The 23,589-nt window shown below is 41.1% G+C and overlaps 1 protein-coding gene across 1 annotated transcript; it reads left to right on the forward strand.

Annotated features, from left to right (window-relative positions):
- The first annotated feature begins 18,068 nt into the window (after positions 1–18,068).
- On the forward strand, positions 18,069–19,004 carry LOC142058322 (olfactory receptor 6Y1-like). The gene has a single exon (XM_075095469.1). It carries the CDS (start codon positions 18,069–18,071, stop codon positions 19,002–19,004), a length of 936 nt encoding a protein of 311 aa, XP_074951570.1.
- The last annotated feature ends 4,585 nt before the right edge of the window (positions 19,005–23,589 follow it).

Below are 23,589 nucleotides of genomic sequence, written 5' to 3' on the forward strand. Positions count from 1 at the left end.
GATGATGATGATTGAAGACGATGAGGATGATGTCGGTCAAAGTTGGCGACGACAATCGATGACGATGGTTGATGGCGACTACGATGGTCGACGCTGACGACGCCAATGACGATCGCTGACTACAACAATGATGGTGTATGATGACGATGACTATCCACCATGATGATGGTCAACAACAATGACTATCGACCATGATGATGGTCAACGGCGATGATGATGGTTGACGATGATGGATAATGATAACAGTCGATGAAGTCGATGATGGTCGATGATGATGACTATGATGATGGTTGACGTTGGTGACTACAAATGACAATGATGACGATGGTCGACTGTGACTGTTGATGATGAAGGTGGTCGACGACGATGATGACGGCGGTCAACGATGATGATGGTCAACAAAGATGGTGACAATGGTCTACAACGACCATGATGATCAACGATGACAACCACGACCATCAACAAAGACAATAGTTGATGACAACAATGACGATGGACGACGATGACTACAGACGATAATGACGGTTGACAAAGACAAATACGGTTGACGATGAGAACTGTTGATGATGATGACAATGGTTGATGGTCGATAACGACAATGAATATCAATGATGACAACGACGATGGACAACGAAGATGGTCAACGACAGACACCGACAAGAGTTGATGAGGATGACGACGGATGATGACGATGACTACCATCAACAATGACGAAGACAGTTGACGACAATGGACGACGATGATGGTTCATGATGACAGCAACTGTCGACGACGATGACTATGACGATGGTCGACGTCAGCGACAATGATCGATGATGGTGACAATGGTCAATGACTACAAAGGTCGATGACAACAACGATGACAACTGTTGGTGACGACAAAGACAATTAATGATGACGACGGTCGACGATGATGACGACATGGTCGAAGACAGACGATGATGATGACAATGGACAATGATGATAGTTGAGGACTACAATGGTCGATGACGAAAATGATGACTGATGACAACGATGGTCGATGACAGTGGTTGACGATGATGACAATGGACAATGAAGACAACAGTCGATGACGATGACAATGGTTAACATCGGCAACGTTCGATGACAATGATGACAGTCTATGACAATGACAGTTGACGACGATGGCAACTTCGACCATTGACAATGACGAAGACGATGGATGACGATGAATTTGGTCAACGATGATGATGACAGTCGACAAAAACGGTCATCAATGATGATGGTCTACGATGATGACAGATGATGACAATGATGGTTGATGACAATGAGGATGACGGCAGTTAACATTGGTGATGGTCAACAACAATAGTCTATGATGACGACGGTCGACGACGATGACAACTTCAACCGACGACGACGACTTCAACCGTTGATGACAACGACAGTCAACGACAACGATGACAACGGACGCCAACGATGTCGGTCGAAGATGACAACAGTCCATGATGACGATAAAGGTTGACGATGATGATGATGACAGTCGATGTCAGTAAAACCGATCAATGACGACCGTGACAGTTGACAACGGTTGACAATGACAGACGAGATGACAGTTGATGATGACGATGATGGTATACGATGATGACAACAGTCAACGACGATGACGACAGTCAATGACGACGATGACGGACGATGATGACTACAGTCGACAATGAACATGAAGGTTAACGACAACAATGATGACAATGGTCAACATCGGCAACAACGACCTGTAGGGGAATAGACAGGGATCGGCAACCGGAAGATCACGGGATGTGACGGAAAGATAGACTCCTCCCCATAGGAGTGGCAGGAACAGGAAGCGCAAGAGCTGTATAAGTATGTGATGCAGTTAAATAAACGGACATTTTGTATCCATCATATTGATGTCTGTGCATCACTGTCCCCGGGGTGGGAAGAGCCCTGTGTCCCAGAGACATGCGGCCCAAGATATGTTCTCCCATAGAGGCGTACAGCAACAACGACCGACTATGACGATGACGGTCGATGAAGGTTGACAATGACAGACGATGACAACAGTTGACAGCGGTCGAAGACGACGACAACGGACGACGATGACGTTGGTCGAAGACGATAGTTGACAGTGAAGATGAAGGTCGACAATGATAATGGTCAATGTCAGCAACAATGATTGACTACGATGACAACGGTTGTTGATGGTTGACGATGATGGATGACAACGATGACTGACGACAATGACGATCGACAACGGTCAGTTACACCGATGATGATGATGACAGTGGATGGTCTACGACTAACGATGGTCGACGATGATGATGGATGATGATGACAGTTGATGACAATGACGACAATCGATGTTGGTGATGTTTGACGATGATGGTCGACGATGATGACAACTTCAACTGTCGATGACAACTTTGGACGTCGATGACGATAACATACGATGACAACAAAGGTCGATGACGACGACATTTGACGATGATGAAGATGACGACGGCTGACATATGCGAAGTTTGACGATGATGAAGACAGTGTATGTGACAACAGTTGATGACGATGACAAATTTGAGAGTCAACGACAACTTCATCTGTCACCGACAACAACGGTCACCAACGACGGACGACAATGATCATGAAGATGACGTTCAACAATGACGATTGACGACGATGATGACAGTTGACGACGATGACAATGGACGACAATGACGATGATGATGATGGACGACGATGATGACCATTGATGATGATGACAATGACAACAGTTGACATTGGCGACAACTTTGACTGTCACCAAGCACAAAGATGGTCGATGACGACAGTCAATGATGATGACGACATTCAACAACGATGACAACTATGAAGGTCAACAACAACGACGGTCGATGAAGATGACGTTTGATGACAACAACGGCGATGATCAATGATGACAATGACAGTCGACGACAATGACGTTGTCATAGACTGTTGCTGTCATTCAACGCTGCCGACGTTAACTGTCATCGTCATCATTGTCGTCGACCATTGTTGTCATTTTCCATTGTCGTCATTGACCGTCATCATTGTCAACCATCGTTGTTGACCACTGACCTTGTCGTTGTCCATTGTCATCGCCTTCTATGACCTTCTACGTTGTTAACCGACTTCTTCTTCGTGCATTCTCATTGTCGTCGACTGTCATTGTTGTTGACCACCGTTGTCGTTGACCGTTGTCGTCATCGACCATCATTGTCGTCATTGTCGTCATCAAACTTCATCGTCATTGACTGAATTTGTTGTGGTCTGTCATTGTACTCGACTGTCATTGTCGACCGTCGTTGTCGACCATCGTTGTCGTCATTGTCTTCAATCGACATTGTTGTTGACCATCGTCCATCATCGTCGTCGACCATCGTAGTCCTCGACCATCATTGTTGTCGACTGACTTTGATTTCGTCCGCTTTTGTCTGTCATCGTTGTCTACTGTCATCATCGTCAACTGTCGTCTTCATCATTGACTGTCGTCATCGACCATCAACCTTGTCATCATCCATTGTCATCATAGACTGTAGTCATTGTAGTCAGCCGTAGCCAACATCGACCATTGTCATCGTCATCGTCATCAACTGTCGTCTTCGTTGTGTCGTCATTTTCATAATTGACCACCGTTGTTGTCATCATCACAATCGACCGTCGTCGACCATCATTGTCCTCTTTCATCGTTGTCATCGTCAACTGTCATTGTTGTCCATCGTCGTCAACCATTGTCAACCGTTGTTGTCGTCATCAATTGTTGTTGTCGATGTCGACTATTGTGATCGTCATCGACCGTCATCTTCATCATCAACTGTCGTTGTCATTGACCACCTTCGACATCATCAACAGTCAAAGTTGTCATCGTCGTTGACCGTCACTGACATAGACTGTCGTCATTGTTGTCATCTCCAACATCATCGTCGTTGTATTCGTCATTGTCCTCATTTTGTCTGATGTCGTCATCATTGTCTTCCAAATCATCGTCCTCATTGTCTCAAACGTCTCTTACATTGTTGTTGTCGTCATCATGTCCAACGTCATCGTGGTCGTCACAGTCTCCAAAGTTGTCATCGCCATCATTGTCGTCATCTAAGTCCTCACCGTCGTCGTCTCCGATGTCCTCGTAATGTACGTCATCATCGTCTCCAATATCAGTGTTGTTATCTCCGGCATCGTCATCGTCGTCATCATCGTGTTGGTTGCAGTCTCTGACATCGTTGTTGTCATCACCGTCATCATCATCGTTGTCTCTAACATCATCATTGTCATCATCATCTCCGATGTCATCTTCGTCATCTCCGAGGTCTTCGTTGTCGTCATCTCCTAAGTCATGGTTCTCATTGTCATCATCGTTGTAGTCATCGTCCTCATCTCTGACATCCTCATCATATTTGTTGTCATCATCTCCAACATCGTCGTTGTCATCTTCGACATCATCAACATCGTCGTCATCATCTCTAGCATTGTCATCATTGTCACAGTCTCCGACAACTTCGTTGTCGTCATCATCGCAGTCTCCGACAACGTCATCGTCTTCATCATCTCTGATGTCATTGTCAGTGTCCTCATCTCCGACGTCATTGTTTTCGCAGTCTCGGACATCAGTGTTGGCATCTCCTGCGTCATCATCGTCGCCATTGCCATCGTCGTCATCACCGATGTCATCTCTGATGTTGTTGTCTCCAAGGTCATTGTTGGCATCGTCTCCATCATCTTCTCCAATGTCGTAGTTGTTGTTGTCGTCATCTCCGACGTTGTCTCCGGTGTTCTTGTCGTCATCCTCCTCCTCATCTCTGACGTCATTGTCGGCATCTCAGACATCACAGTCATCGTCTTCATCATCTCTGATGTCATCATTGTTGTCATTGTCTCCGTCATTGTCATCTCCGACAACTCTGAAATAATCGTCGTCGTATTCTCTGACGTTGTAGTCATTGTCTCTGATGTCATCATCGTGTCGTTGTCTCTGACCTCATAGTAGTCGTCGTCATCATGGTCACATTCTCTGACGTTGCTGTCATCTTTGTCTCCATCGTAGGCATCGTTGTAGTTGTACCCAATGTCGTTGTCATTGTCTCCAACATCGTCATCATTTCCGACGTCATCTTCAAAGTTGTCTCCAAAGTTGTCATCGTCGTTGTCATTGTCATTGTCTCTGATGTCGTCGTCATCATCTCCGACATTGTCATCATTTTCAATGTCATCTCCAACATCGTCTCTGAAGGCGGTATCAGTGTCATTGGCGTCGTCTCCGACACCTCCAATGTCATCTCCAATGTCATCGTCATTGTTCTAGTTATCATAGAATCATAGAATCGTTAAGGTTGGAAAAGACCCTTAAGATCATTGAGTATAACTGCCAACTTATCACTGCCAAGTCCACCACTAAACCATATCCTCAAGCACCACATCTACCCTTTTAAATACCTCCAAGGATGGAGACTCAACCACTTCCCTGGGCAGCCTGTTCCAATGCCTGACAACCCTTTCAGTGGAGAAGTTTTTTCTAATATCCAACCTAAACTTCCCCATGAGCAGCTTGAGGCCATTTCCTCTCATCCTATTGCTTGTTACTTGGGAGAAGAGACCAACCCCCGCCTCGCTACTACCTCCTTTCAGGTAGTTGTAGAGAGCAATAAGGTCTCCCCTCAGCCTCCTCGTCTCCAAACTAAACAACCCCAGCTCCCTCAGCCGCTCCTCATAAGACTTGTTCTCTAGACCCTTCACCAACTTTGTTGCCCTTCTTTGGACACACTCTAGCACCTCGATGTCCTTCTTGTAGTGAGGGGCCCAAAACTCAATATGGTATTCAAAGTGCAGCCCCACCAGTACCAAGTACAGAGGCACTATCACCTCCCTGGTCCTGTTCGCCACACTATTCCTGATACAAGCCAGGATGCCATTGGCCTTGACTGCCTGAGCTCATGTTCAGGTGGCTGTAAACCAACACCCCAGGTCCATTTCCTCCAGGCAGCTCTCCAGCCACTCCTCCCCAAGATTGTAGCATTGCATGGGGTTGTTGTGACTGAACTGGAGGACCCGGCACTTAGCCTTGTTGAATCTCATACTGTTGGCTCCGGCTCAACAATCCAGCCTGTCCAGGTCCCCCTGTAGGGCCTTCTTGCCCTCCAGCAGAGCGACACTCCCACCCAGCTTGGTGTCATCTGCAAACTTACTGAGGGTGCACTCAATCCCCTCATCCAGGCCACCAATGAAGATATTGAACAGGACCGGCCCCAACACTGAGCCATGGGGGACACCACTCGTGACCATCGTCTCCTATGTCATCGGCTCTGACGTCATTGTCATCATTGTCTCTGACGTCAATGTCATCATCGTCGTCATCATAGTCTTCAATGATTTCATCAACATCGTCTATGTCGTCGTTGTCACGTCTCTGATGTCATCGTAGCCATTGTCGCTGTTCTCGTCACCATCGATGTTGTCGTAATTGTCATCTTCGTTGTCTTTGTCCTCATCGTTGTCTCTGACATCATCGTTGTCAATGTTGTCTCTGATGTTTTTGTCGTTGTATTTGTCTCTGAAGTTGTCGTCATCGTTGCCTCTGATGTCATCGTCATCGTCGTCTCCAAGGTTATCATCTCCGTCGTCGTCATTGTCGTTGACTATGTCGTCATTGTCCTTGTCTCTGACGTTGTCATCGTTGCCTCCGAAGTCATTGCCTTCGTCATTGTCATCATCAAATTGTCACCGTCGTTGTCTCCCAAGTTGTCACTGTCATCGCAGTCTCAGACATCGTCGTCGTTGTCTCCGTTGCCATCGTTGTCATCTCCAATGTAGTCATCGTTCTTGTCATCACCTACTACGTCGTCGTCATCTCTGATGTCATCATCGTCGTTGTCTTCGTCATCTCCTAAATTGTCATCTGTGACGCCATTGTCTTTGTCGTAGTCTCCAATGTCTTCTCCGTCATTGTCGTTGTTTCAGCTGTCGTCATCATGGTTGTCATCGTCATCATTGTCACCGTTGCTGTTTTCATCTCCGTTGTCGCTGTCATTGTTTCAGCTGTTGTCGTCATCATTGTCGTCATCATCATTGTATCTGATATCATTTTCATCATCGTTGTCTCCAACGTTGTCGTTGTCATCATCATTGTCAAAGTCTCTGACAATGTCATTGGCATCATCGTTCTCATTGTTGCAGCCAAGGTCTTCCTTGTTGTCATTGTCACCGATGTTGTCATCGTTGTCATCATCATCTCCAACATCATCGTCGTTGTATTTGTCATAGTCATCGTCTCCGACGTCATTGTCGTCATCTTCTAAAATGTCGTCGTCATATTCATCATCCTCATCATCGTCTCTGACGTCATTGTTGTCGTCTTCTAAGACGTCATTGTTGTTGTATTCGTCGTTGTCATCATCATCGTCATCTACGACGTCGTCTTCGTTGTCTTTGTCGTAGTCTCTGAAGTCACTGTTGTCCTCATTGTTGTCTATGACGTCATCGCCTTAGTCATCTCCTAGGTCGTCAGCTCCGATATCATCATTGTTGTCTCCGATGTATCAGGTGTTGATGTCATCGTGGTTATCTCTGTTATCGTCATTGACGTTGTCTCTGAGGTTATCGTTGTCTCCGAGGTCTATGTCATCATCGTTGTCGTTGTCTCCAACGTTGTATCCTCGTCTACAAGATCTCCGACGTATTTTTTGTTGTCTCCAAAGTCTCCGGCATCTTTTCCGATGTCGTCATCATCGTTGTCATCATTGTCTCCGAACTTGTCGCCATCATCGTCATCATCGAAGTTGTCGCCATCATTGTCTCCGAAGTCATCGCCATCATCGCAGTCTCAGACGTTGTCATCATTGTCATCATCTTCATTGCCATCATTGTCGTCAACATTGTCGTCTCCTGTGTTGTTGCCTTTGACGTTATCATCGTAGTCTCCGAAGCTGTTGTTGTCATTGTTGTCCTTGCTGTCATCATCGTCGTCGTCTCCGGTGTTGTCGTCGTGGTCGTGGTTGTCGGCATCACCATCATTGTCGTTGTCGTCATTGTCTCCGATGTCGTCATCGTCTCTGATGTCGTCATTGTTGTCATCTTCTCTGATGTCGTCATTGTAGTCATCATTGTTTCCAATGTCATCGTCATTGTCATCTCCAATGTCATCACTGTCATCGTCGTCTGCGACATCGTTGTCATCATCTCCAACATTGTCATCGTCTCTGATGTAATCGTCATCGCAGTCTCCGATGTCAATGTTATCATTCTTGTCATCGACATCATCTCCTACATCGTCATCATCTCGGATGTCATTTGCGACTTCGTCTCCAATGTCATCATCGTCGTTGTCATTGTTGTCGTCTCCAACATCTTCTCTGACATCCTCCTTGTTGTCATCATCGTCTCCAACGTCATCATCATTGTTGTCATCTCCAATGTTGTTGTTGTCTCGGATGTCTTCGTCATTGTAGTCATCATCGTTTCTGATGTTGTCATCATTGTCATCATCTCCAATGTCATCATCGCCATCGTTGTCTCTGACATCGTCATACTCATCTCTGTCATTGTCATTATCATCGTCGTCTCCGACATTGTCATTGTCTCCGATGTCGTCATTGTCTCTGACTTGACCATGGTTGTCTCTGACATCATAGTCATCATCATTGTCATCTCTGACGTGATTGTCATCATCTCCGACGTCATAGTTGTCATTGTCGTTGTAATCGTCGTCCTCACCTCCAACATTGGTGGCGGCGGTGGCCTTGTCTCCAATGTCGTCATCATCATCTCTGACGTCATTGCCATTGTTGTCTCTGAGGTCATCATTGTCTCCAATGTCATCGTCGACATCATCGTCGTTTTCTCTGACACTGTTGTATCATTGTCTAAGATGTCTCTGATGTAGTCATCGTCGTCTCCAAAGTCTCTGACATTGTCTTCTCCGATGTCATCGTCCTTGTTGTCAACATTGTTGTCGTCATCCTCGTCTCCGATGTCGTCGTCATCTCCAAAGTCGTCTTCGTCATCATTGCCGTCATTGCAGTCTCAGACGTTGTCGTCATTGTCTGTTGAAAAGGACCTTGGAGTGCTGGTGGACAAGTTGACCATGAACCAGCAATGTGCCCTTGTGGCCAAGAAGGCCAACAGTATCCTGGCGTGCATTAAAATGAGTGTGGCCAGCAGGTCGAGAGAGGTTATCCTCCCCCTCTACTCTGCCCTAGTGAGACCACATTTGGAGTACTGTGTCCAGTTTTCAGCCCCCCAGTTTAAGAGGGACACAGAACTGCTTAAGCAAGTCCAGCAGAGAGCTACCAAGATGATCGGGGACAGGAGCATTTCCCTTATGAGGAAAGGCTGAGAGACTTGGGCTTATTCTCTGATGTCATCTCCTATGCCATCATCGTCTCCTAAGCCGTCATCTTCGTCTCCTATGCTGTCATCTTCATCATTATTGTCGTCATTGACTCTGACTTCGTCCTCGTCCTTGATGTCATCTCCAACATCATTGTCTCTGACATCATTGCCTCCTACAACGTTGTCATCATCATCTCAATGTCATTGTCTTCGTCTTCTCCATCCTCATTGTCGTTGTCATCATATTTGTCTCCGACGTCATCGTCATCATTGTGTCCTACATCGTCGTCTTCGTTGTCATCATCTCCAATGCCTTTAGTCTCCGACATCGTCATTGTCATCTACGATGTCGTCTTCGTCTCTGTTGTTGTCATTGTCATTGTCATCGTCTCTGATGTTGCCAACATCGTTGCCCTTGTCGTTGTCATTGTCTCCAATGTCGTTTTTGTCATCATCACCATCTCTGATGTTGTCAGCCTCTCTAATGTTGTCGTCTCTGACTTCTACAGAGAGCATATAATCATCAATAATCATTTGGACAAAACCCTCAGGTACATGGTGTGAATTTTGGCATTGTCCTATGCAAGGACAGGAGTTGGGCTTGATGATCCTTGTGGGTCCCTTCCAACTCAGGACATTCTATGATTCTATGATCAACAGACACTGACCCATCTCAAGAATCTTAGATACTCTACCTGAACAAGAGAAAAAGAAATCACCTTTTGAACAGATATGCCTCTTTTCTGTGATTGGCAAGGAAACCTACATCCTTCTTTGCTAACTAGTAAGACTTTGGAATGATTTATCTAAGTCTAAGATAGTTGTTTCAATTGCCTCCATAGTCATTGGAGATAAGCATTTTCACAAGGCAGGTGGCTTGTCCTAGATATGCTGCTGAGATCAGAGCTTACGATGGAGCTTTTAGAAGTGCAGTTTCTTTCCACTGCCTATAGAAAGATCATGGATGAATTGCCTAGAATTAAAAGACTGCAGTTTGAATTGCAATACTAGCTTAGGGAATTTTCACCTGTAGGAATAAGATTATTTTTGTCAGATGATGATGTGCAATTTGTCTGTCACGAAACAATTCAGATTTAATTACATAATCGTTCTAGATTGCTACTGAGCTTACATAGATATTCCAAGCTTGCAAAAAATTGATTGTGCAATTCAGGAGTAGATTAAATCTGTTACTTAAATCAGCTGAATACAAGTGCTTATTTTATTTTCCTTAAAAATATGCCTAAGAAGCACTTGAATTAGTAATATAAAATATGTATCACATGTATATGTACAAATACACTTCATATATCTATATATATAAGCACCAATATAGATACCAACAGAGTTTTTGAAGGATAATTGAAATTGTAAGAAATATATTTTTCCCTTAAAGAAAAAAATTCCTTGCCTTTAAAGCTTTATCATATTTTTCTAACACTGTCAACTGATGTCTCCATATTCCAACTGTTCAGATGTAGTAAAGTATCAGAAAAATGTAGAGAATGGAGAAATCACTAATTTAGCCTTGAAAAAGATGCCAATAAATACTTTATATATTAAAAAAATGCTACGGGACCTCAGTTCATACACTAACATATTGTGACAAACCTGGGGTGCCTTCAGTTCACCATTTGCTTCATCTGAGCATAACGTAATTGATTAATTGTCCAATACATGAGATTTCTGTGATATAAAATTAGTAATAGTCTATTCCTTTACAGATATTAAAATTTGTCTGGATATCCTCCCTTCTGAGTTCTCTAGTATTGCCAGAAAGGATAATAAGGTTTGTGAGTTCACCTTTCAAAACTGAAGACATTCTGGATGGATGGTACACAAATTTCTTACTTGACTTTTAATACTTATTGTGGAGCAGAGCTTATCCATAGACATCTCCTATGTGGTCAGTACAGTCTCCTTTGTAGGAGGACACTACAGATTTTTAGTATGTCATTCATCGTTGTGGAATAATCGCTGGAAGTGACTTAGAAATTACCAAAACACACCTCCATCCCAAAAGTTACCTTCCTCTAAGGTGCGACCACACCTCACTGGCATGTGCTTTGAATTTTTCTAGCCTACACCTTTAAAAGCAAAGCAATGAAATTTTACACCAGTCATAATAAAGGTATGTATGACTAGAGTCACTCAAGCTGAAAGATAAAGAACTCTGACTTCTGGGACCAGTCGATGGGCTGAACCTCTCTTCACCCTCATTGGGATGCCTTTGGGTAAGATTGGAAACCTCTATAGAGTCACTTTAAATCTCTAACGTACTAAGAGTTGCTTTGCTTCATATTAGAGTTGCTTCATAATTTTTTTGCATAAATCTCTAAGGCATTGGAGGCATCCTGTAAATCTCCAGTGCATAGAGTTGCCTCATATTTGTTTAGCATACTTGTAGCTTGCAGTGTATTTATATCTCTGGTATTTATGTGTGTCTTGTAACTAGCAATCTATCACTGGTAATCCAAAGAACCTGTGGATCTGTTGCTTTAATAAATTGCACTATTCATTAATCTAGCTGTGATAGTTCATCACTGAATGCAACCAGCCTTATAACGTTAAATTGGGCATCTGCCAAATTACTTACTAGCAACAAACACTCTGATGAGTGGTTACTTCTACAATCCTTAGAAAATAAACCGTTGACCAAGTCTGAAACTAAGACTGGGCTTAACCGCACCTAGACTCCTCTCGGAGAAGGAATTTAGAAAGCAAGAGGGTCCTGTCTGAACCCCGTGACTCAATGGTAGGGTCTCTCCCTAGCCACTCCTCAGGCTCCTGCCATTAACGCAACAATCATGTTTAAAGATAAAAACTCAAAAGAAGTTGGGTACATCATCCATTGGCAACTAAGGCTGCCTGTGGTGTTTGGCTCTTATGTAGACCTCTACACTGCAGAAATCTTGCTTCAGTTATGTGAATTCCCTTCTTGACCCTCATCGCCCAGATTTGGCTGTATGATTGAAGTCAGCATAGAGTTTGACAGCCATTTCAAAGATGTTGGACTTACATCATTAGGGGCAATCTAGGCACTTCCTCAGTAAGGTACAGAGCTACATTCTCTTTGTTTTCTTCTTCTTCCAGCTAACAACAAGCAAAGAAGAAAAGGTTCTGGTGGCACAAATCTCTATGTTATTAGGCTGGAGTTCCTCCCTGATACCATATCTTTTTTTTTTCCTCTGTATCTTCCAACAAAAAAATTCACAGCCATCTAAGACCTTCTTCCACTTCTATAATTCTCAAAGACAGTTCCTATATATTTCCTATGCTTCATATTAATTTAAAAAAATTTAATATCTTCATACATTTTTACTAATATTTAAATTATTATTCTTTTATTATTAAATCCCATTTGTTTCCTGAGAATGGTATGTGATTTTACAAGCAGCTCCATGACAATTACTGAGATCTCTCTTCACAGATGTTCAGTTCATGTGAAAAAGGCCAAAATCTTTATCAATATTTTAAGGAGAAAAATAAAAAAAGTTGAAAGAACCAAACCCAAACAAAACTAAAACCAAAACCAGAGACCTTTAAGTTACATATAATTCTACTTCTATTATTTTTAGTACTCCTGAGAGTAAGTCTCTTTTCAAAGAGTAAAAAAGAAAAAAGAAATACACGTATTTCTTTGCTCTGTTCTTTTCCTTTCTTTCTATTTATTTATTTATTACATTGTGTTTTCTCATACTTAACCTCTGATGTTTACTGCAGGACATTTAATTGTCTATTTTTTGAACAAGTTTTTATCAAAGTGCTTCCTTTTTCTTTTACTGTTAAATGAGAATTCCCACTCTGCTTTTAACTGTATCTTTTTAACTGGAAAGTTATTGATTTCATGTTTTCTTTTCTTGTTATTTGGAGCAATAGTCACAAACTTTTGAAATTTACTTTTGAAACTAATTTGGGATAATGTTTTTCTCCATCTGTTGATTTCAGTAAAACATTTCAAGAATTCTGATTTATATAAAAATTGAAGACTGCTATCTACCACTATTTTCATTTCCCTGATCTCTCAGGACTTAGGTATCCAAACTTAGATGCACTAAACTCAGACCTTCACTCCATGGGTAATATTAGGTAGTTTTCAGCTGTCCATAGTCTGTGCATCAGAGGCACAATTAATCTCTCACAGGTTTAACCTTCTGAAATTGCTGTCTTTTATGGAGCTTGAAGTACTAGGTACAGTACTGAAGTACACAATGTGAAAAATTCTATAAAGTTTATGACTTTGTTTCTTGGAGTGATCACGATTTGGTTCCTACCTTCTGTCCTTTTGAAGTCTTTCCAGATGAACCAAACAGAAAAATTTGGTAGAAACAACTGCACAACAGGGACCACATTCATTCTCCTGGGCTTTTTCAGACATACTGAGCTGCAGATCTTGTTTTTCGACATGTTTCTCATTATCTACACCATTACTATCATTGGGAACAGCCTTATCATTGTCACAGTTCATCTATTCTTTTATACATCCATGTACTTTTTTTCTCAGGGTCCTCTCCTTCGTGGATATTTGTACTACTTCAGTCATTGTACCCAAGATTTTAGTGAATTTTCTGTCACAGGACAAGAGCATTTCCTACATAGGTTGTGCTGCCCAGCTGTACTTCCTGATTTTTCTAGCAGCTGCCAAGTGCTATCTTCTTGTTGCCATGGCCTATGACCATTACATGGCCATTTGCAATCCCCTGAGACACACAATTATGATGAACAGAAGGGTTTGTCTTTCCCTAGTGCTGCTGTCTTTCCTCACTGGTAATGTTGTGTCAGTGGTGCAAACTGCTTGGCTATTCAAATTGCCATTATGTGGTTCTAACAAGATTAACTATTTCTTCTGCGATACCTCACCACTTACACTTCTGTGCACTGAAATATCTCTGTATGAAATTCAGGCTACAACAACTGCAGTATTGGTCATTTTTATACCATTTTCTCTCATCCTCCTCTCCTACATCTTCATAATCTCCAGGATTTTGACCATGCCCTCTGCAAAGGGGAGATACAAGACCTTCTACACCTGTTCTTCCTATCTCCTAGTGGTGATGCTGTACTATGGGAGTGTCAGCCTGATTTACCTAAAACCCAAGTTCAGCTACACACAGGATGCTAAAAAAGTGCTGGCTTTATCGTACACAACCATAACTCCCATGTTAAATCCCATTATTTACAGCTTGAGAAAGAAGGATATGAAAAGGATTTTAAGTACAATGACAAGGAAGGTGAGGAGAAGGTAAATTTCTTACTGAAAACACAGAGAGTGGGATTCATGGGATAAATACAGATATCAAATGTACACACGGACAAAGTTTCTGTAAAATCTTTGTATCCATTCTTTTCAACAAAGAAAAAATCCCAGGTGTTCAAAAGAAAATATCATGTGACCTGTTTCGGGACTGTTTCCCAGTGTGATATATATCACATTCCAGAAGTTTCTGCTTACCTCCATTTAATGTAAAAAGAGTCTAGAAGAAAATTTATCTTACCTAACTTTACTATTGTCATTCAGCTCCAGACAGAGACATCAAAAAGTAAATGTCTACATGTGAGGTATCTGTCTTATCTATTATTATAGCAAATCAAGAGATAATACAGTAGATACATATATATAAAATAATACAGTGTTCACCCTGGAACTAGAAAGTGATTTGAATAATTATAAATTATATCTCTAGAATAAGTCATACAACAAAATAGATAACAATCCAAATATAGAACCTAAATGGAGATATATGAAATTAGTGTAGATCTATCAGTTTTCACACAATAAACAAAATTTTTTTAATCGCTTATTAGTGATACCTTTTCTACTGCTTTTCCAATATTATTATTTCTTTTTAAATTTTTGAAGAAAAAAATAAGATATATGAATATAAATATTTAGGGTTTTTTTAAATTATAAATTTTCACTGAGTCAGCTCCAGTAATTTTCATGGGGGTTTGAGCAGCCACAGTGCTTGTCCTGGAGGTTTGAGTGGCTGCAGTGCCTGTCACTTTGCCTTTCAATCCAGAGACCTTCTCTTCCCCTTGGGAGCACTGAATACTGTTGAGCAGGGCTCAGTACACATGGGCCAGGCCCCAGCATGTTGCAGTTATCTGTGTCTCTCTGGAGTTCCCAGCGTAACAACATACTTTCTCCAAATATTCTACTAGTTTTTCATGATTCTGCACTTTTCAGGAGTGAAACTCCAAAACACTGGGGGTGCCCACTGCCCTAGGTATTTGCCCATGCTATCCCACATGCCCTGCCACTCGTAACTATCAAGCCTTTGGGCAGATATCTGGGTGATATTCTTAAGTTACTTTCTCACCTTAGTCAAAACCAAAACAACATGCCCAAAAACTAACAATAAGTGCACCTTAACCACCCAAGGATGTTCAAGATAGAAAAAGGTTGTTGTAATAAAGGTGGAGACATTATATAAAATGGTAGTTAAGGTGCCATTCTGTATTTCCTCCATAAAAAACCTCTCAGAGGAGGAGGTATAATTGCTAATTGCCTCAACAAGGTGGTATCCAAAGTACAGTAACGGTTCCAGCAAAACCCCCAAATACCAGATAAAGCTGAAAACCAGTGTTTGCATAACAAATCTCTGAGGCAAAACATCACTAATCACAGCAGAACACAGCAGACTAAACAAACCAACACCAATCTTTAACACGTACTGCAGAAACATGGTGCTGTGACCAGCAGCTATTATTATCTCCAGCCCTCTGGGCCCCACATTGGGTGCCAAAAGAAACAGCTGTGGTTTAGCCAGCAACTCCGCCACACACAGTCGCTCGCTCACTCCCCCACCGGCAGGATGGGGAAGAGAATCAGAAGGGTAACACTCGTGGGTTGAGATAAGAACAGTTTAATAATTAAAATAAAACAATAACAATAATAATGAAATGAAAAGTAAAACAACAGGAGAGGTGAAGCCCAGAGCTGAGGGGAAGAGGGAATGAACAATGACAACAAACCACACATGACACAGCAGCTCACAGCCCACTGACCTGACACCACCAATCTCCAAGCCACAAGCACCTCCCCACACACCAGCTGGCCCGGTTAATATACTGGTCATTGCATCATATGGTATGAAATGAACATCTCACTGGCCAGTTTGGGTCAGCTGTCTTGGCTGTGGCCCCGCCCCTCCTGGCCTCTTGCCCATGAGGCAGAGCATGGGAAACTGGAAAGGTCCCTGACTTCTATAGGTGCTACTGTGAAGAGAATTAACTCTTTCTCAGTCAAACCCAGCACAGCACCCCAGTTTAAGAAGGACAGGGAACTACTGGAGAGAGTCCAGCGGAGAGCTACCAAGATGATTGGGGACTGGAGCATCTCCCTTTTGAGGAAAGGCTGAAAGACATGGGTTTGTTCAGCCCGCAGAATAGAAGACTGAGGGGGGATTTCATCAATACCTACAAATATCTAAAGGGTGGGTGTCAGGATGATGGGACTAGGTTCTTTTCAATAGTGCCCAGTAACAGGACAAGGGGCAATGGGCACAAGCTGGAACACAGGAAGTTCCACTTTAACATGAGAAAAATCTTCTTTACTGTGAGGGTGACAGAGCAGTGGAACAGGCTGCCCAGAGGGGTTGTGGAGTCGTTTTCTCTGGAAATATTCAAAACCTACCTGGACGTGGTCCTGTGCCCCCTGTTGTAGGTGTACCTGCTGAAGCAGGGGTGTGGGACAACCTGATCTCCAGAGGTCTCTTCCAATCCCTAGCATTCTATGATTCTGTGATTCTGTATTTCAGTGAAATCTTAGACATTTTCAGAGTTTCTTAGTTCTACTCTGAATGGAATCACAAAGGAAACAATAGCATCACCCTTCTTTCTGTGATTGCTTCCACTGGGAGGCTATCTATAATTTCTAGGTTAAATCTCACGAGACACTGAAGGTAAATAAAGTGGCTGATTTATCTGTGTTGGTATAAATCTTGCAACTGACACAACAGTCTACACTTCACCTCTTCCTTATTGATGATATTCTCTACGATCAACTAAGGCGGTCAATTCCACTCTGAATTCCCACTGCAAAAGGTTGAGAACAGTTTTGTTTTTAATAGCACAGGCTGAGACATTCTTATTTTTGAAGGATCTATCTGAGTTAGCTACAAACAAACCAGACCCATAACCATCATTAGCTTGTAATTATGCTGTACTTGGGATACTATGTGTACCTTTGAATCTCAATAACCTTTATGTAAATATAAGTGTCTTAAAAGCTAGCCATAGAAACCTCTAATGGGGTCTTTTAGATGTGTTTGGAGGTTTTAAAAATGAAATTTTATATATCCTTCTGGTACTTTGCATTTCCCTCACAGTTCATGTGATATACATGCTATAACTTTAGAAATTTATAGATGTAGAAACTAAAACATCAGCAATGTAAATGTCTTTCTATAAGCTCATAACTTAACATTTCTTTATACTGGATGGACAATATGACAGCATGATTCATCTGGCTTATTTTAGGACTGTGTCTTAGATGAGATAGGCCTGGTAGTGCCTATTTATCACACGAAATATAAAGGAAAAAGCAAGCTTCCATTTTGGCAGTGAAAAATTTTTAATTGAGTAGATTAATTTCACACAATTAATTTCTAGAAACCCAGCAACAAAGCACCTGAACTTTTACAGTGTCTTAAGTGATGGTGTAACATATTGCTATGAATTTAAGCCTGTCTGGTTAGGTTTCATTGTATTAATTTATTGCAGGTTGCTAAGGTTCATTTTTCTGCTACAGAATGGGTGGGAGGAATGAAACCAATGTCATGTATTTCATTTTCCTGGGTTTTCCCACCACTGCTGAACTGCAACTGCTCCTCTTCTCTGCTTTACTTCTGGCTTATTTATTAACTGTGTTGGAAAACTTCCTTATCATTCTCATCATCCGAAATAACCACACTCTGCAAAAACCCATGTATTTCTTCCTAGGAAATCTGTCTGTCTTAGAGATCTGGTATGTTTCTGTTATTGAGCCAAAGATGCTCATAGATTTCCTCTCTCAAGACAAGCATATCTCATTCCAGGGGTGCATGACACAGTTGTATTTCTTTGTGACTTTTGTTTGTACTGAGTACATTCTGTTAGCAGTTATGGCCTATGACCGTTTCTTGGCCATATGCAAACCTCTCCAGTATTCACTCATCATGAATCATCAGTTCTGTGCTCAACTGACAGCTGGCTGTTGGATGTGTGGTTTGATCACTTCTTCAATCAAGCTGACCTTTATAGCCCAGCTCTCATTCTGTGATGTAGACAAAATCAATCACTATTTCTGTGATATATCACCCCTACTGAATATCTCCTGCAGCGATTCCTCTTCAGCTGAGCTAGTGGACTTCATCTTGGCTCTGATTGTCATCATGGTGCCTCTGTGTACTGTGGTCACCTCTTATATTTGCATCATATTCACCGTGCTGAAGATCCCTTCTTCTCAGGGGAGGCAAAAGGCCTTTTCCACCTGCAGCTCCCACTTGACTGTAGTGATATTGTTCTATGGCACCACTCTTTTCACTTATGCCCACCCTAAGGTCATGTATACCTACAGTGCTAACAAGTTGGTATCAGTCTTGTACACGGTAGTTGTGCCACTTCTGAATCCTCTTATATATTGTCTTAGAAACAAAGAAGTCAGGTTTGCCCTGAGGAAGACCTTTACTTGCACAAGACACACCTAAGAAGGGGCTTTGTTCATGAAGATCAATCTGCAGTGCTGATGAACTAAAGTCAAGAGGTGCAGACTTTAATCTATGCCGAAGTGAAACTTTCCTATTCATGCACCTGGTAACCATATTTATTGAACTAAACCTTGATCTAAGTTTGATCTATGTATATACTATGGTTTTGGGTTGGGAGGGTTTTTTTGCTTGTTTGTTTTCCGCTACAATTCTATGCCACCTACTTTTCTTAGAAGTCTTCAGCTGAATGACTGCTTCAGTTTTAAAGAGAAGGTTTGGCAATGCTTGAAACTGAACTCCAGATTTTGTTTTTCCCATATAGATTACTAGGTCCAGAAAACACTGGGTGGGATTGTAAAAGGCATGTAAGATGTAGATATTTACATCTGATTTGTTTACCCTGAGAGTCTGTTGCTGTCCCTGGAAAGAAATAGGCAGTGGAAATGGATGAGTAATCTTAACTTTCTTAGATTCCTGATTTAGGAAAAAATGAAACATCCACTGAAGGAGATAACTTTTCTAATGTAGCAATAGAGGGAGTATAATGCGAGTACCTCATGCTGTGGTATAATTACAGTGTCATTTGGATTTAGCCTCTGGTTCACACCAGGGCTCTGGTACCCTGAATAACCTTATTGTACCCAAGGCACACCAAATAATTCACTCCAAGAAGAAATTTAGACACAATTGGCAGGATAGATCACTTCAATATTTCCTTCAGGCTGCATGAGCCTTGGAACCAACAGTATTCCAGCAGGAATTGTGGCCCTAAACTCTGACTCACAAACTGCAGTCCAAGTCTTCCCATTGAATATGAAGGGGTCTAGAGACACAGCTGATGCATCTGAGTTAAATACTGATTATCTGTGAGAAAAATCTGAGTATCAGTTAGAAGTCTCTCTAGGTAAAAAGGTACCTGTAAGAAACCTACTCCATGCTCAGAATATCACAGTGATTCAAGATGTTTAATACTCTGTAACAAACATGTAAAAAAGATAAAAGCTATCAGCTGAGTGCACATCTACGTGTTAAATATTGGTTTGAGTTATAACTGAGACTATAGTTTCTGATATTCTATTCTCTGTATAAGCAAACAGCCTTTTCAGATTTTGCAGTTAATGAAACATCTAGCTTTCCAGGGAGGAAGCCTTAAGATATTTGCTGGAAGAACTTGGTCTGTGTATATCATTGCCATGGATACAACTGATCCATACAAGACTTTTTGAGGTCTTGAGCACAGTTTTAAGGAGAGGTGTCAAGAACGGCTTTAGGTTAACCATACTGGGAAGCTATCATTAGAAATGTAAGGTCCTGGCTGTATTCCAGATATTAGCAGAAAATCTGCTATGAGAAATAGGTAATTGATACAATATGAATACACATTATGAACCATGGCATGGGAAAGGTGCCAAACAAACAAATCCAGTAGGTCTTTAGTTTTACATTTCATATCAAGAGCCACAGAGATAATTAGATATATAAGCACAGATTCCTCCAAAACTTAGGTCAGTTGGAGTCAGCTGTCCCAGCTGTGTCCCCTCCCAACTTCTTGCCCACTCCCAGCCTACTCAGTGCAGGGGCAGCGTGAGAAGCAGAAAAGACATTGATGCTGTGCAAGCACTGTTCAGCAATAACTAAAACATTGGTGTATTATCAACACTATTTTCATCACAAATCCAAAATATAGCCCCATACAAGCTACTATGAAGAAATTTAACTCTATCTCAGGCAAAATCAGTACAATATCAAGCCCACTTTTATCCTTATTACAGTATATTAAAATAAAGCATTTCTACACCAATCATCACCTAATCTATTTCTCCCCTTATTTCAGTTTTTCATATATAAAGTGAAAACCGTAGCATTTCAGTACTCCTTAGTGAGCTTTCCATTGAAATAATAGATTTTGCAAGGTGCGTAACTTGGTTTTAAAGCATTGATGTGAAGGTGATTGCTTTGAAACTATGTCAAGAAAATCCTTCAAATACACTGTGAAGAAGATTATCACCCAATTTTTCTGGTTTTTTTATATCCACTAATAATGATGTAGTTAGACAATATGAAACAAATAATGGATTACCTAGTCAACATGGGTCCTTAAGTGTACTTAGGGAAGGACAGAACACAGCCAAGTATTACAGAAACACAAACCTTCTGAGAATGCAAGTTCTGTCTTGCATCTAAAAGTTTATTTCTGGAAGCTTTCCTAGTGAACACTTTTTAAAATTCAAGGTTAGGTGCCTTTAGAGTATTGTAAAAAAATCACCTCCCACAACTAATGTAAACAAGACCAGGAGTCCAACTGTAGCTCTTAGGAACCTTACCAACTCTCTCATCATTTGCCTCTGAGAGCTGATAAGAACATATGCAAAAGTAAAATAGGCTGGTTGTAGAACATATTGATCGCTCATGAGTCACAATATTTGGGAAGCTTTTATATCAAGAAGGAAGGTAACTATTGCATGTAGATTTAAGACCACCCTTCAAAACAAATAGAATTTATTATAGTCTACTGTAACTAAATGTGATGTTCCTGTGCTGAAAATAATGCAAGTTTGCTTGTTGAAAAACAATCGCATGTCCTAGGGTGTCTGAGATCTCACATAGGAGCTGTGAGATGCTTTTTTCATTCTGGAGTGTTTGCTGGAATCCAGGCCAGTTTTCTCTTAGAGGCTGGACCCTCATTTTCAGCCATCTGAATCACATGTCTAAGTTTTAGGAGGTGAGTAACTGTCTCTCTGCCAGTCAGAGAAGAGAACACATTTAGTGAAAACTTGTTTTTGTTTAGGGAAGGGAAGCACACTTGTTGGGAAAAAGGCACTGGTGTTTGTTCTATTTTGGTATTCTGGAAGGAAGCAGATTATAATGGCTAATTGGGTTTTAGTTGGGTCCACAGTGTTTTGCTCATTGGAAAGAAATCTAAAAGGGGCAGGAAGAGTTCTGTGTAAGAAACAGTGAAAAAAGTAGGGATAAAAGACATACAGAAGCAGCATTACACTTTATTGTTTGGGTTTTCTTCTTGGTTTCTCTTCTTTTGCAGGCAAAGACAAATGGCACAAGGGAAAAACATCTCATTTGAGGTCAGATGTCTGCTGTGAGGATCTAAGACTCTAGAAGCTGCATCCCGAGTTGTTTTATGCAAACCTATTAAGGTATATATGAGCAACATACTAAGAAGAAAGCCCTCACAACCAGCAAAAAGAAAGGCCAGTGATCTATCTATTGCCAAGAGACTAAAGAAAAATCAGTTGAGTAGAAAAAATGCTCTATGTTTTTGGAAATATGTTCAAGAAATCTGAATTCCAAAAAACAGACGTGGTTTTAATCATGATATTAGAAGGTATGTGTATAGTGGTTTGTGAAGTCTGAGCTTTGCTTTGCTAAGTTTAATGGTAGATCTGGATTAAAAATAGTTGTGTCTTTATTCTGCTTCCATAGCACTTAAACAGAGTTTATGAATGCAGTTAGTTCTTCTGGAAAGTAATCCCGTTAACAATAAGCCAGTATTTAATGGATCTACATTAGTCATCCTAGACTTCCTGTTTGATCAACAATGAGACAGACAATTCCAGAAACTTCTTCAGATCTCAGGTGAATTAAAAATCTTCCTAAAGTCGCTATAAAAGCATCTCCAGCAGCTTCATTCTTACCTTAGGTTTCATTAGCTTGTTTAAAAAAGCTCTTACTTAAAGCAGTAGTAATTGTTATTTCAACAAAATTATTTTTAATAGGATATAGGATACCTTTCAATTGAAAGTATGTTTTATTATTATGAACTTTTTTCATAAGTTACATTTAAGTCGTTGATGGTTACATATAAAACCAGAATAAAAATAAAGGTTTAAAACAAAGGACAATTAGGTCAGGCCAGACTACATATTCATGAAGTGGTTGACCATACTGACATACAATTTTGACATTTTCCTTTATATTATTATGGATAAAGGTATCTCTTTTTTCTTCTGATTTTCTTGCTATCTTGATTCCTTTTCTAATAAAGATAGATACCTCTAAGGGACTGTTTTCCCCCCATGTTTTAAACAGGTATGTAAGGACTAGAAGAATCACAGTGTGGATGCAATTATTTCTCTCTTTTGACAATAGAGGAAAATTTAACAGTACAGAAGGGTATAGACAATAGGCTTAGACTGGATGCTTAACCTTGACCGTCTAATCTTAGGTTCTCTGTACACAAAAATCCCAAAAGAAACTACCCAAAATATTTGATGAGCAACGTTATGCAAAGAGTTCTTTCTCCAAAGCTACTTCCTTTTCTAAGATACATGAACAAAAAAACCCCAGAGAAGTAGTAAATAGGGCTTTTGAGGGTACCCAGAGCTGAGAGTGCTTTTCAAGGATTATAACAAGGTGGCTGACATAATGTATTAAAAATTAATCCAGTGTTTTAAAAAGATTAGGTACATAAGAGTTATGATAATGTATCTAATTGAAATGACAACAGAGAAAAAAAAAAAACCAAAACAGTAACTGGATGGGGATTCATATCACTCAGCTTTATACATCTATATACATGTTTATACATACAGAATAGATATCTGTGACTGAGCTGGACTTCCCTTTGGTC

This window comes from Phalacrocorax aristotelis, chromosome 6 (assembly GCF_949628215.1).
Source record: "Phalacrocorax aristotelis chromosome 6, bGulAri2.1, whole genome shotgun sequence".
Taxonomy (NCBI): Eukaryota; Metazoa; Chordata; class Aves; order Suliformes; family Phalacrocoracidae; genus Phalacrocorax; species Phalacrocorax aristotelis.

What these genes read in the sequence shown, in the direction of transcription:
- LOC142058322 (XM_075095469.1), top strand. Translation starts at nt 18,069, where the DNA reads ATGGGTGGGAGGAATGAAACCAATGTCATGTATTTCATTTTCCTGGGT.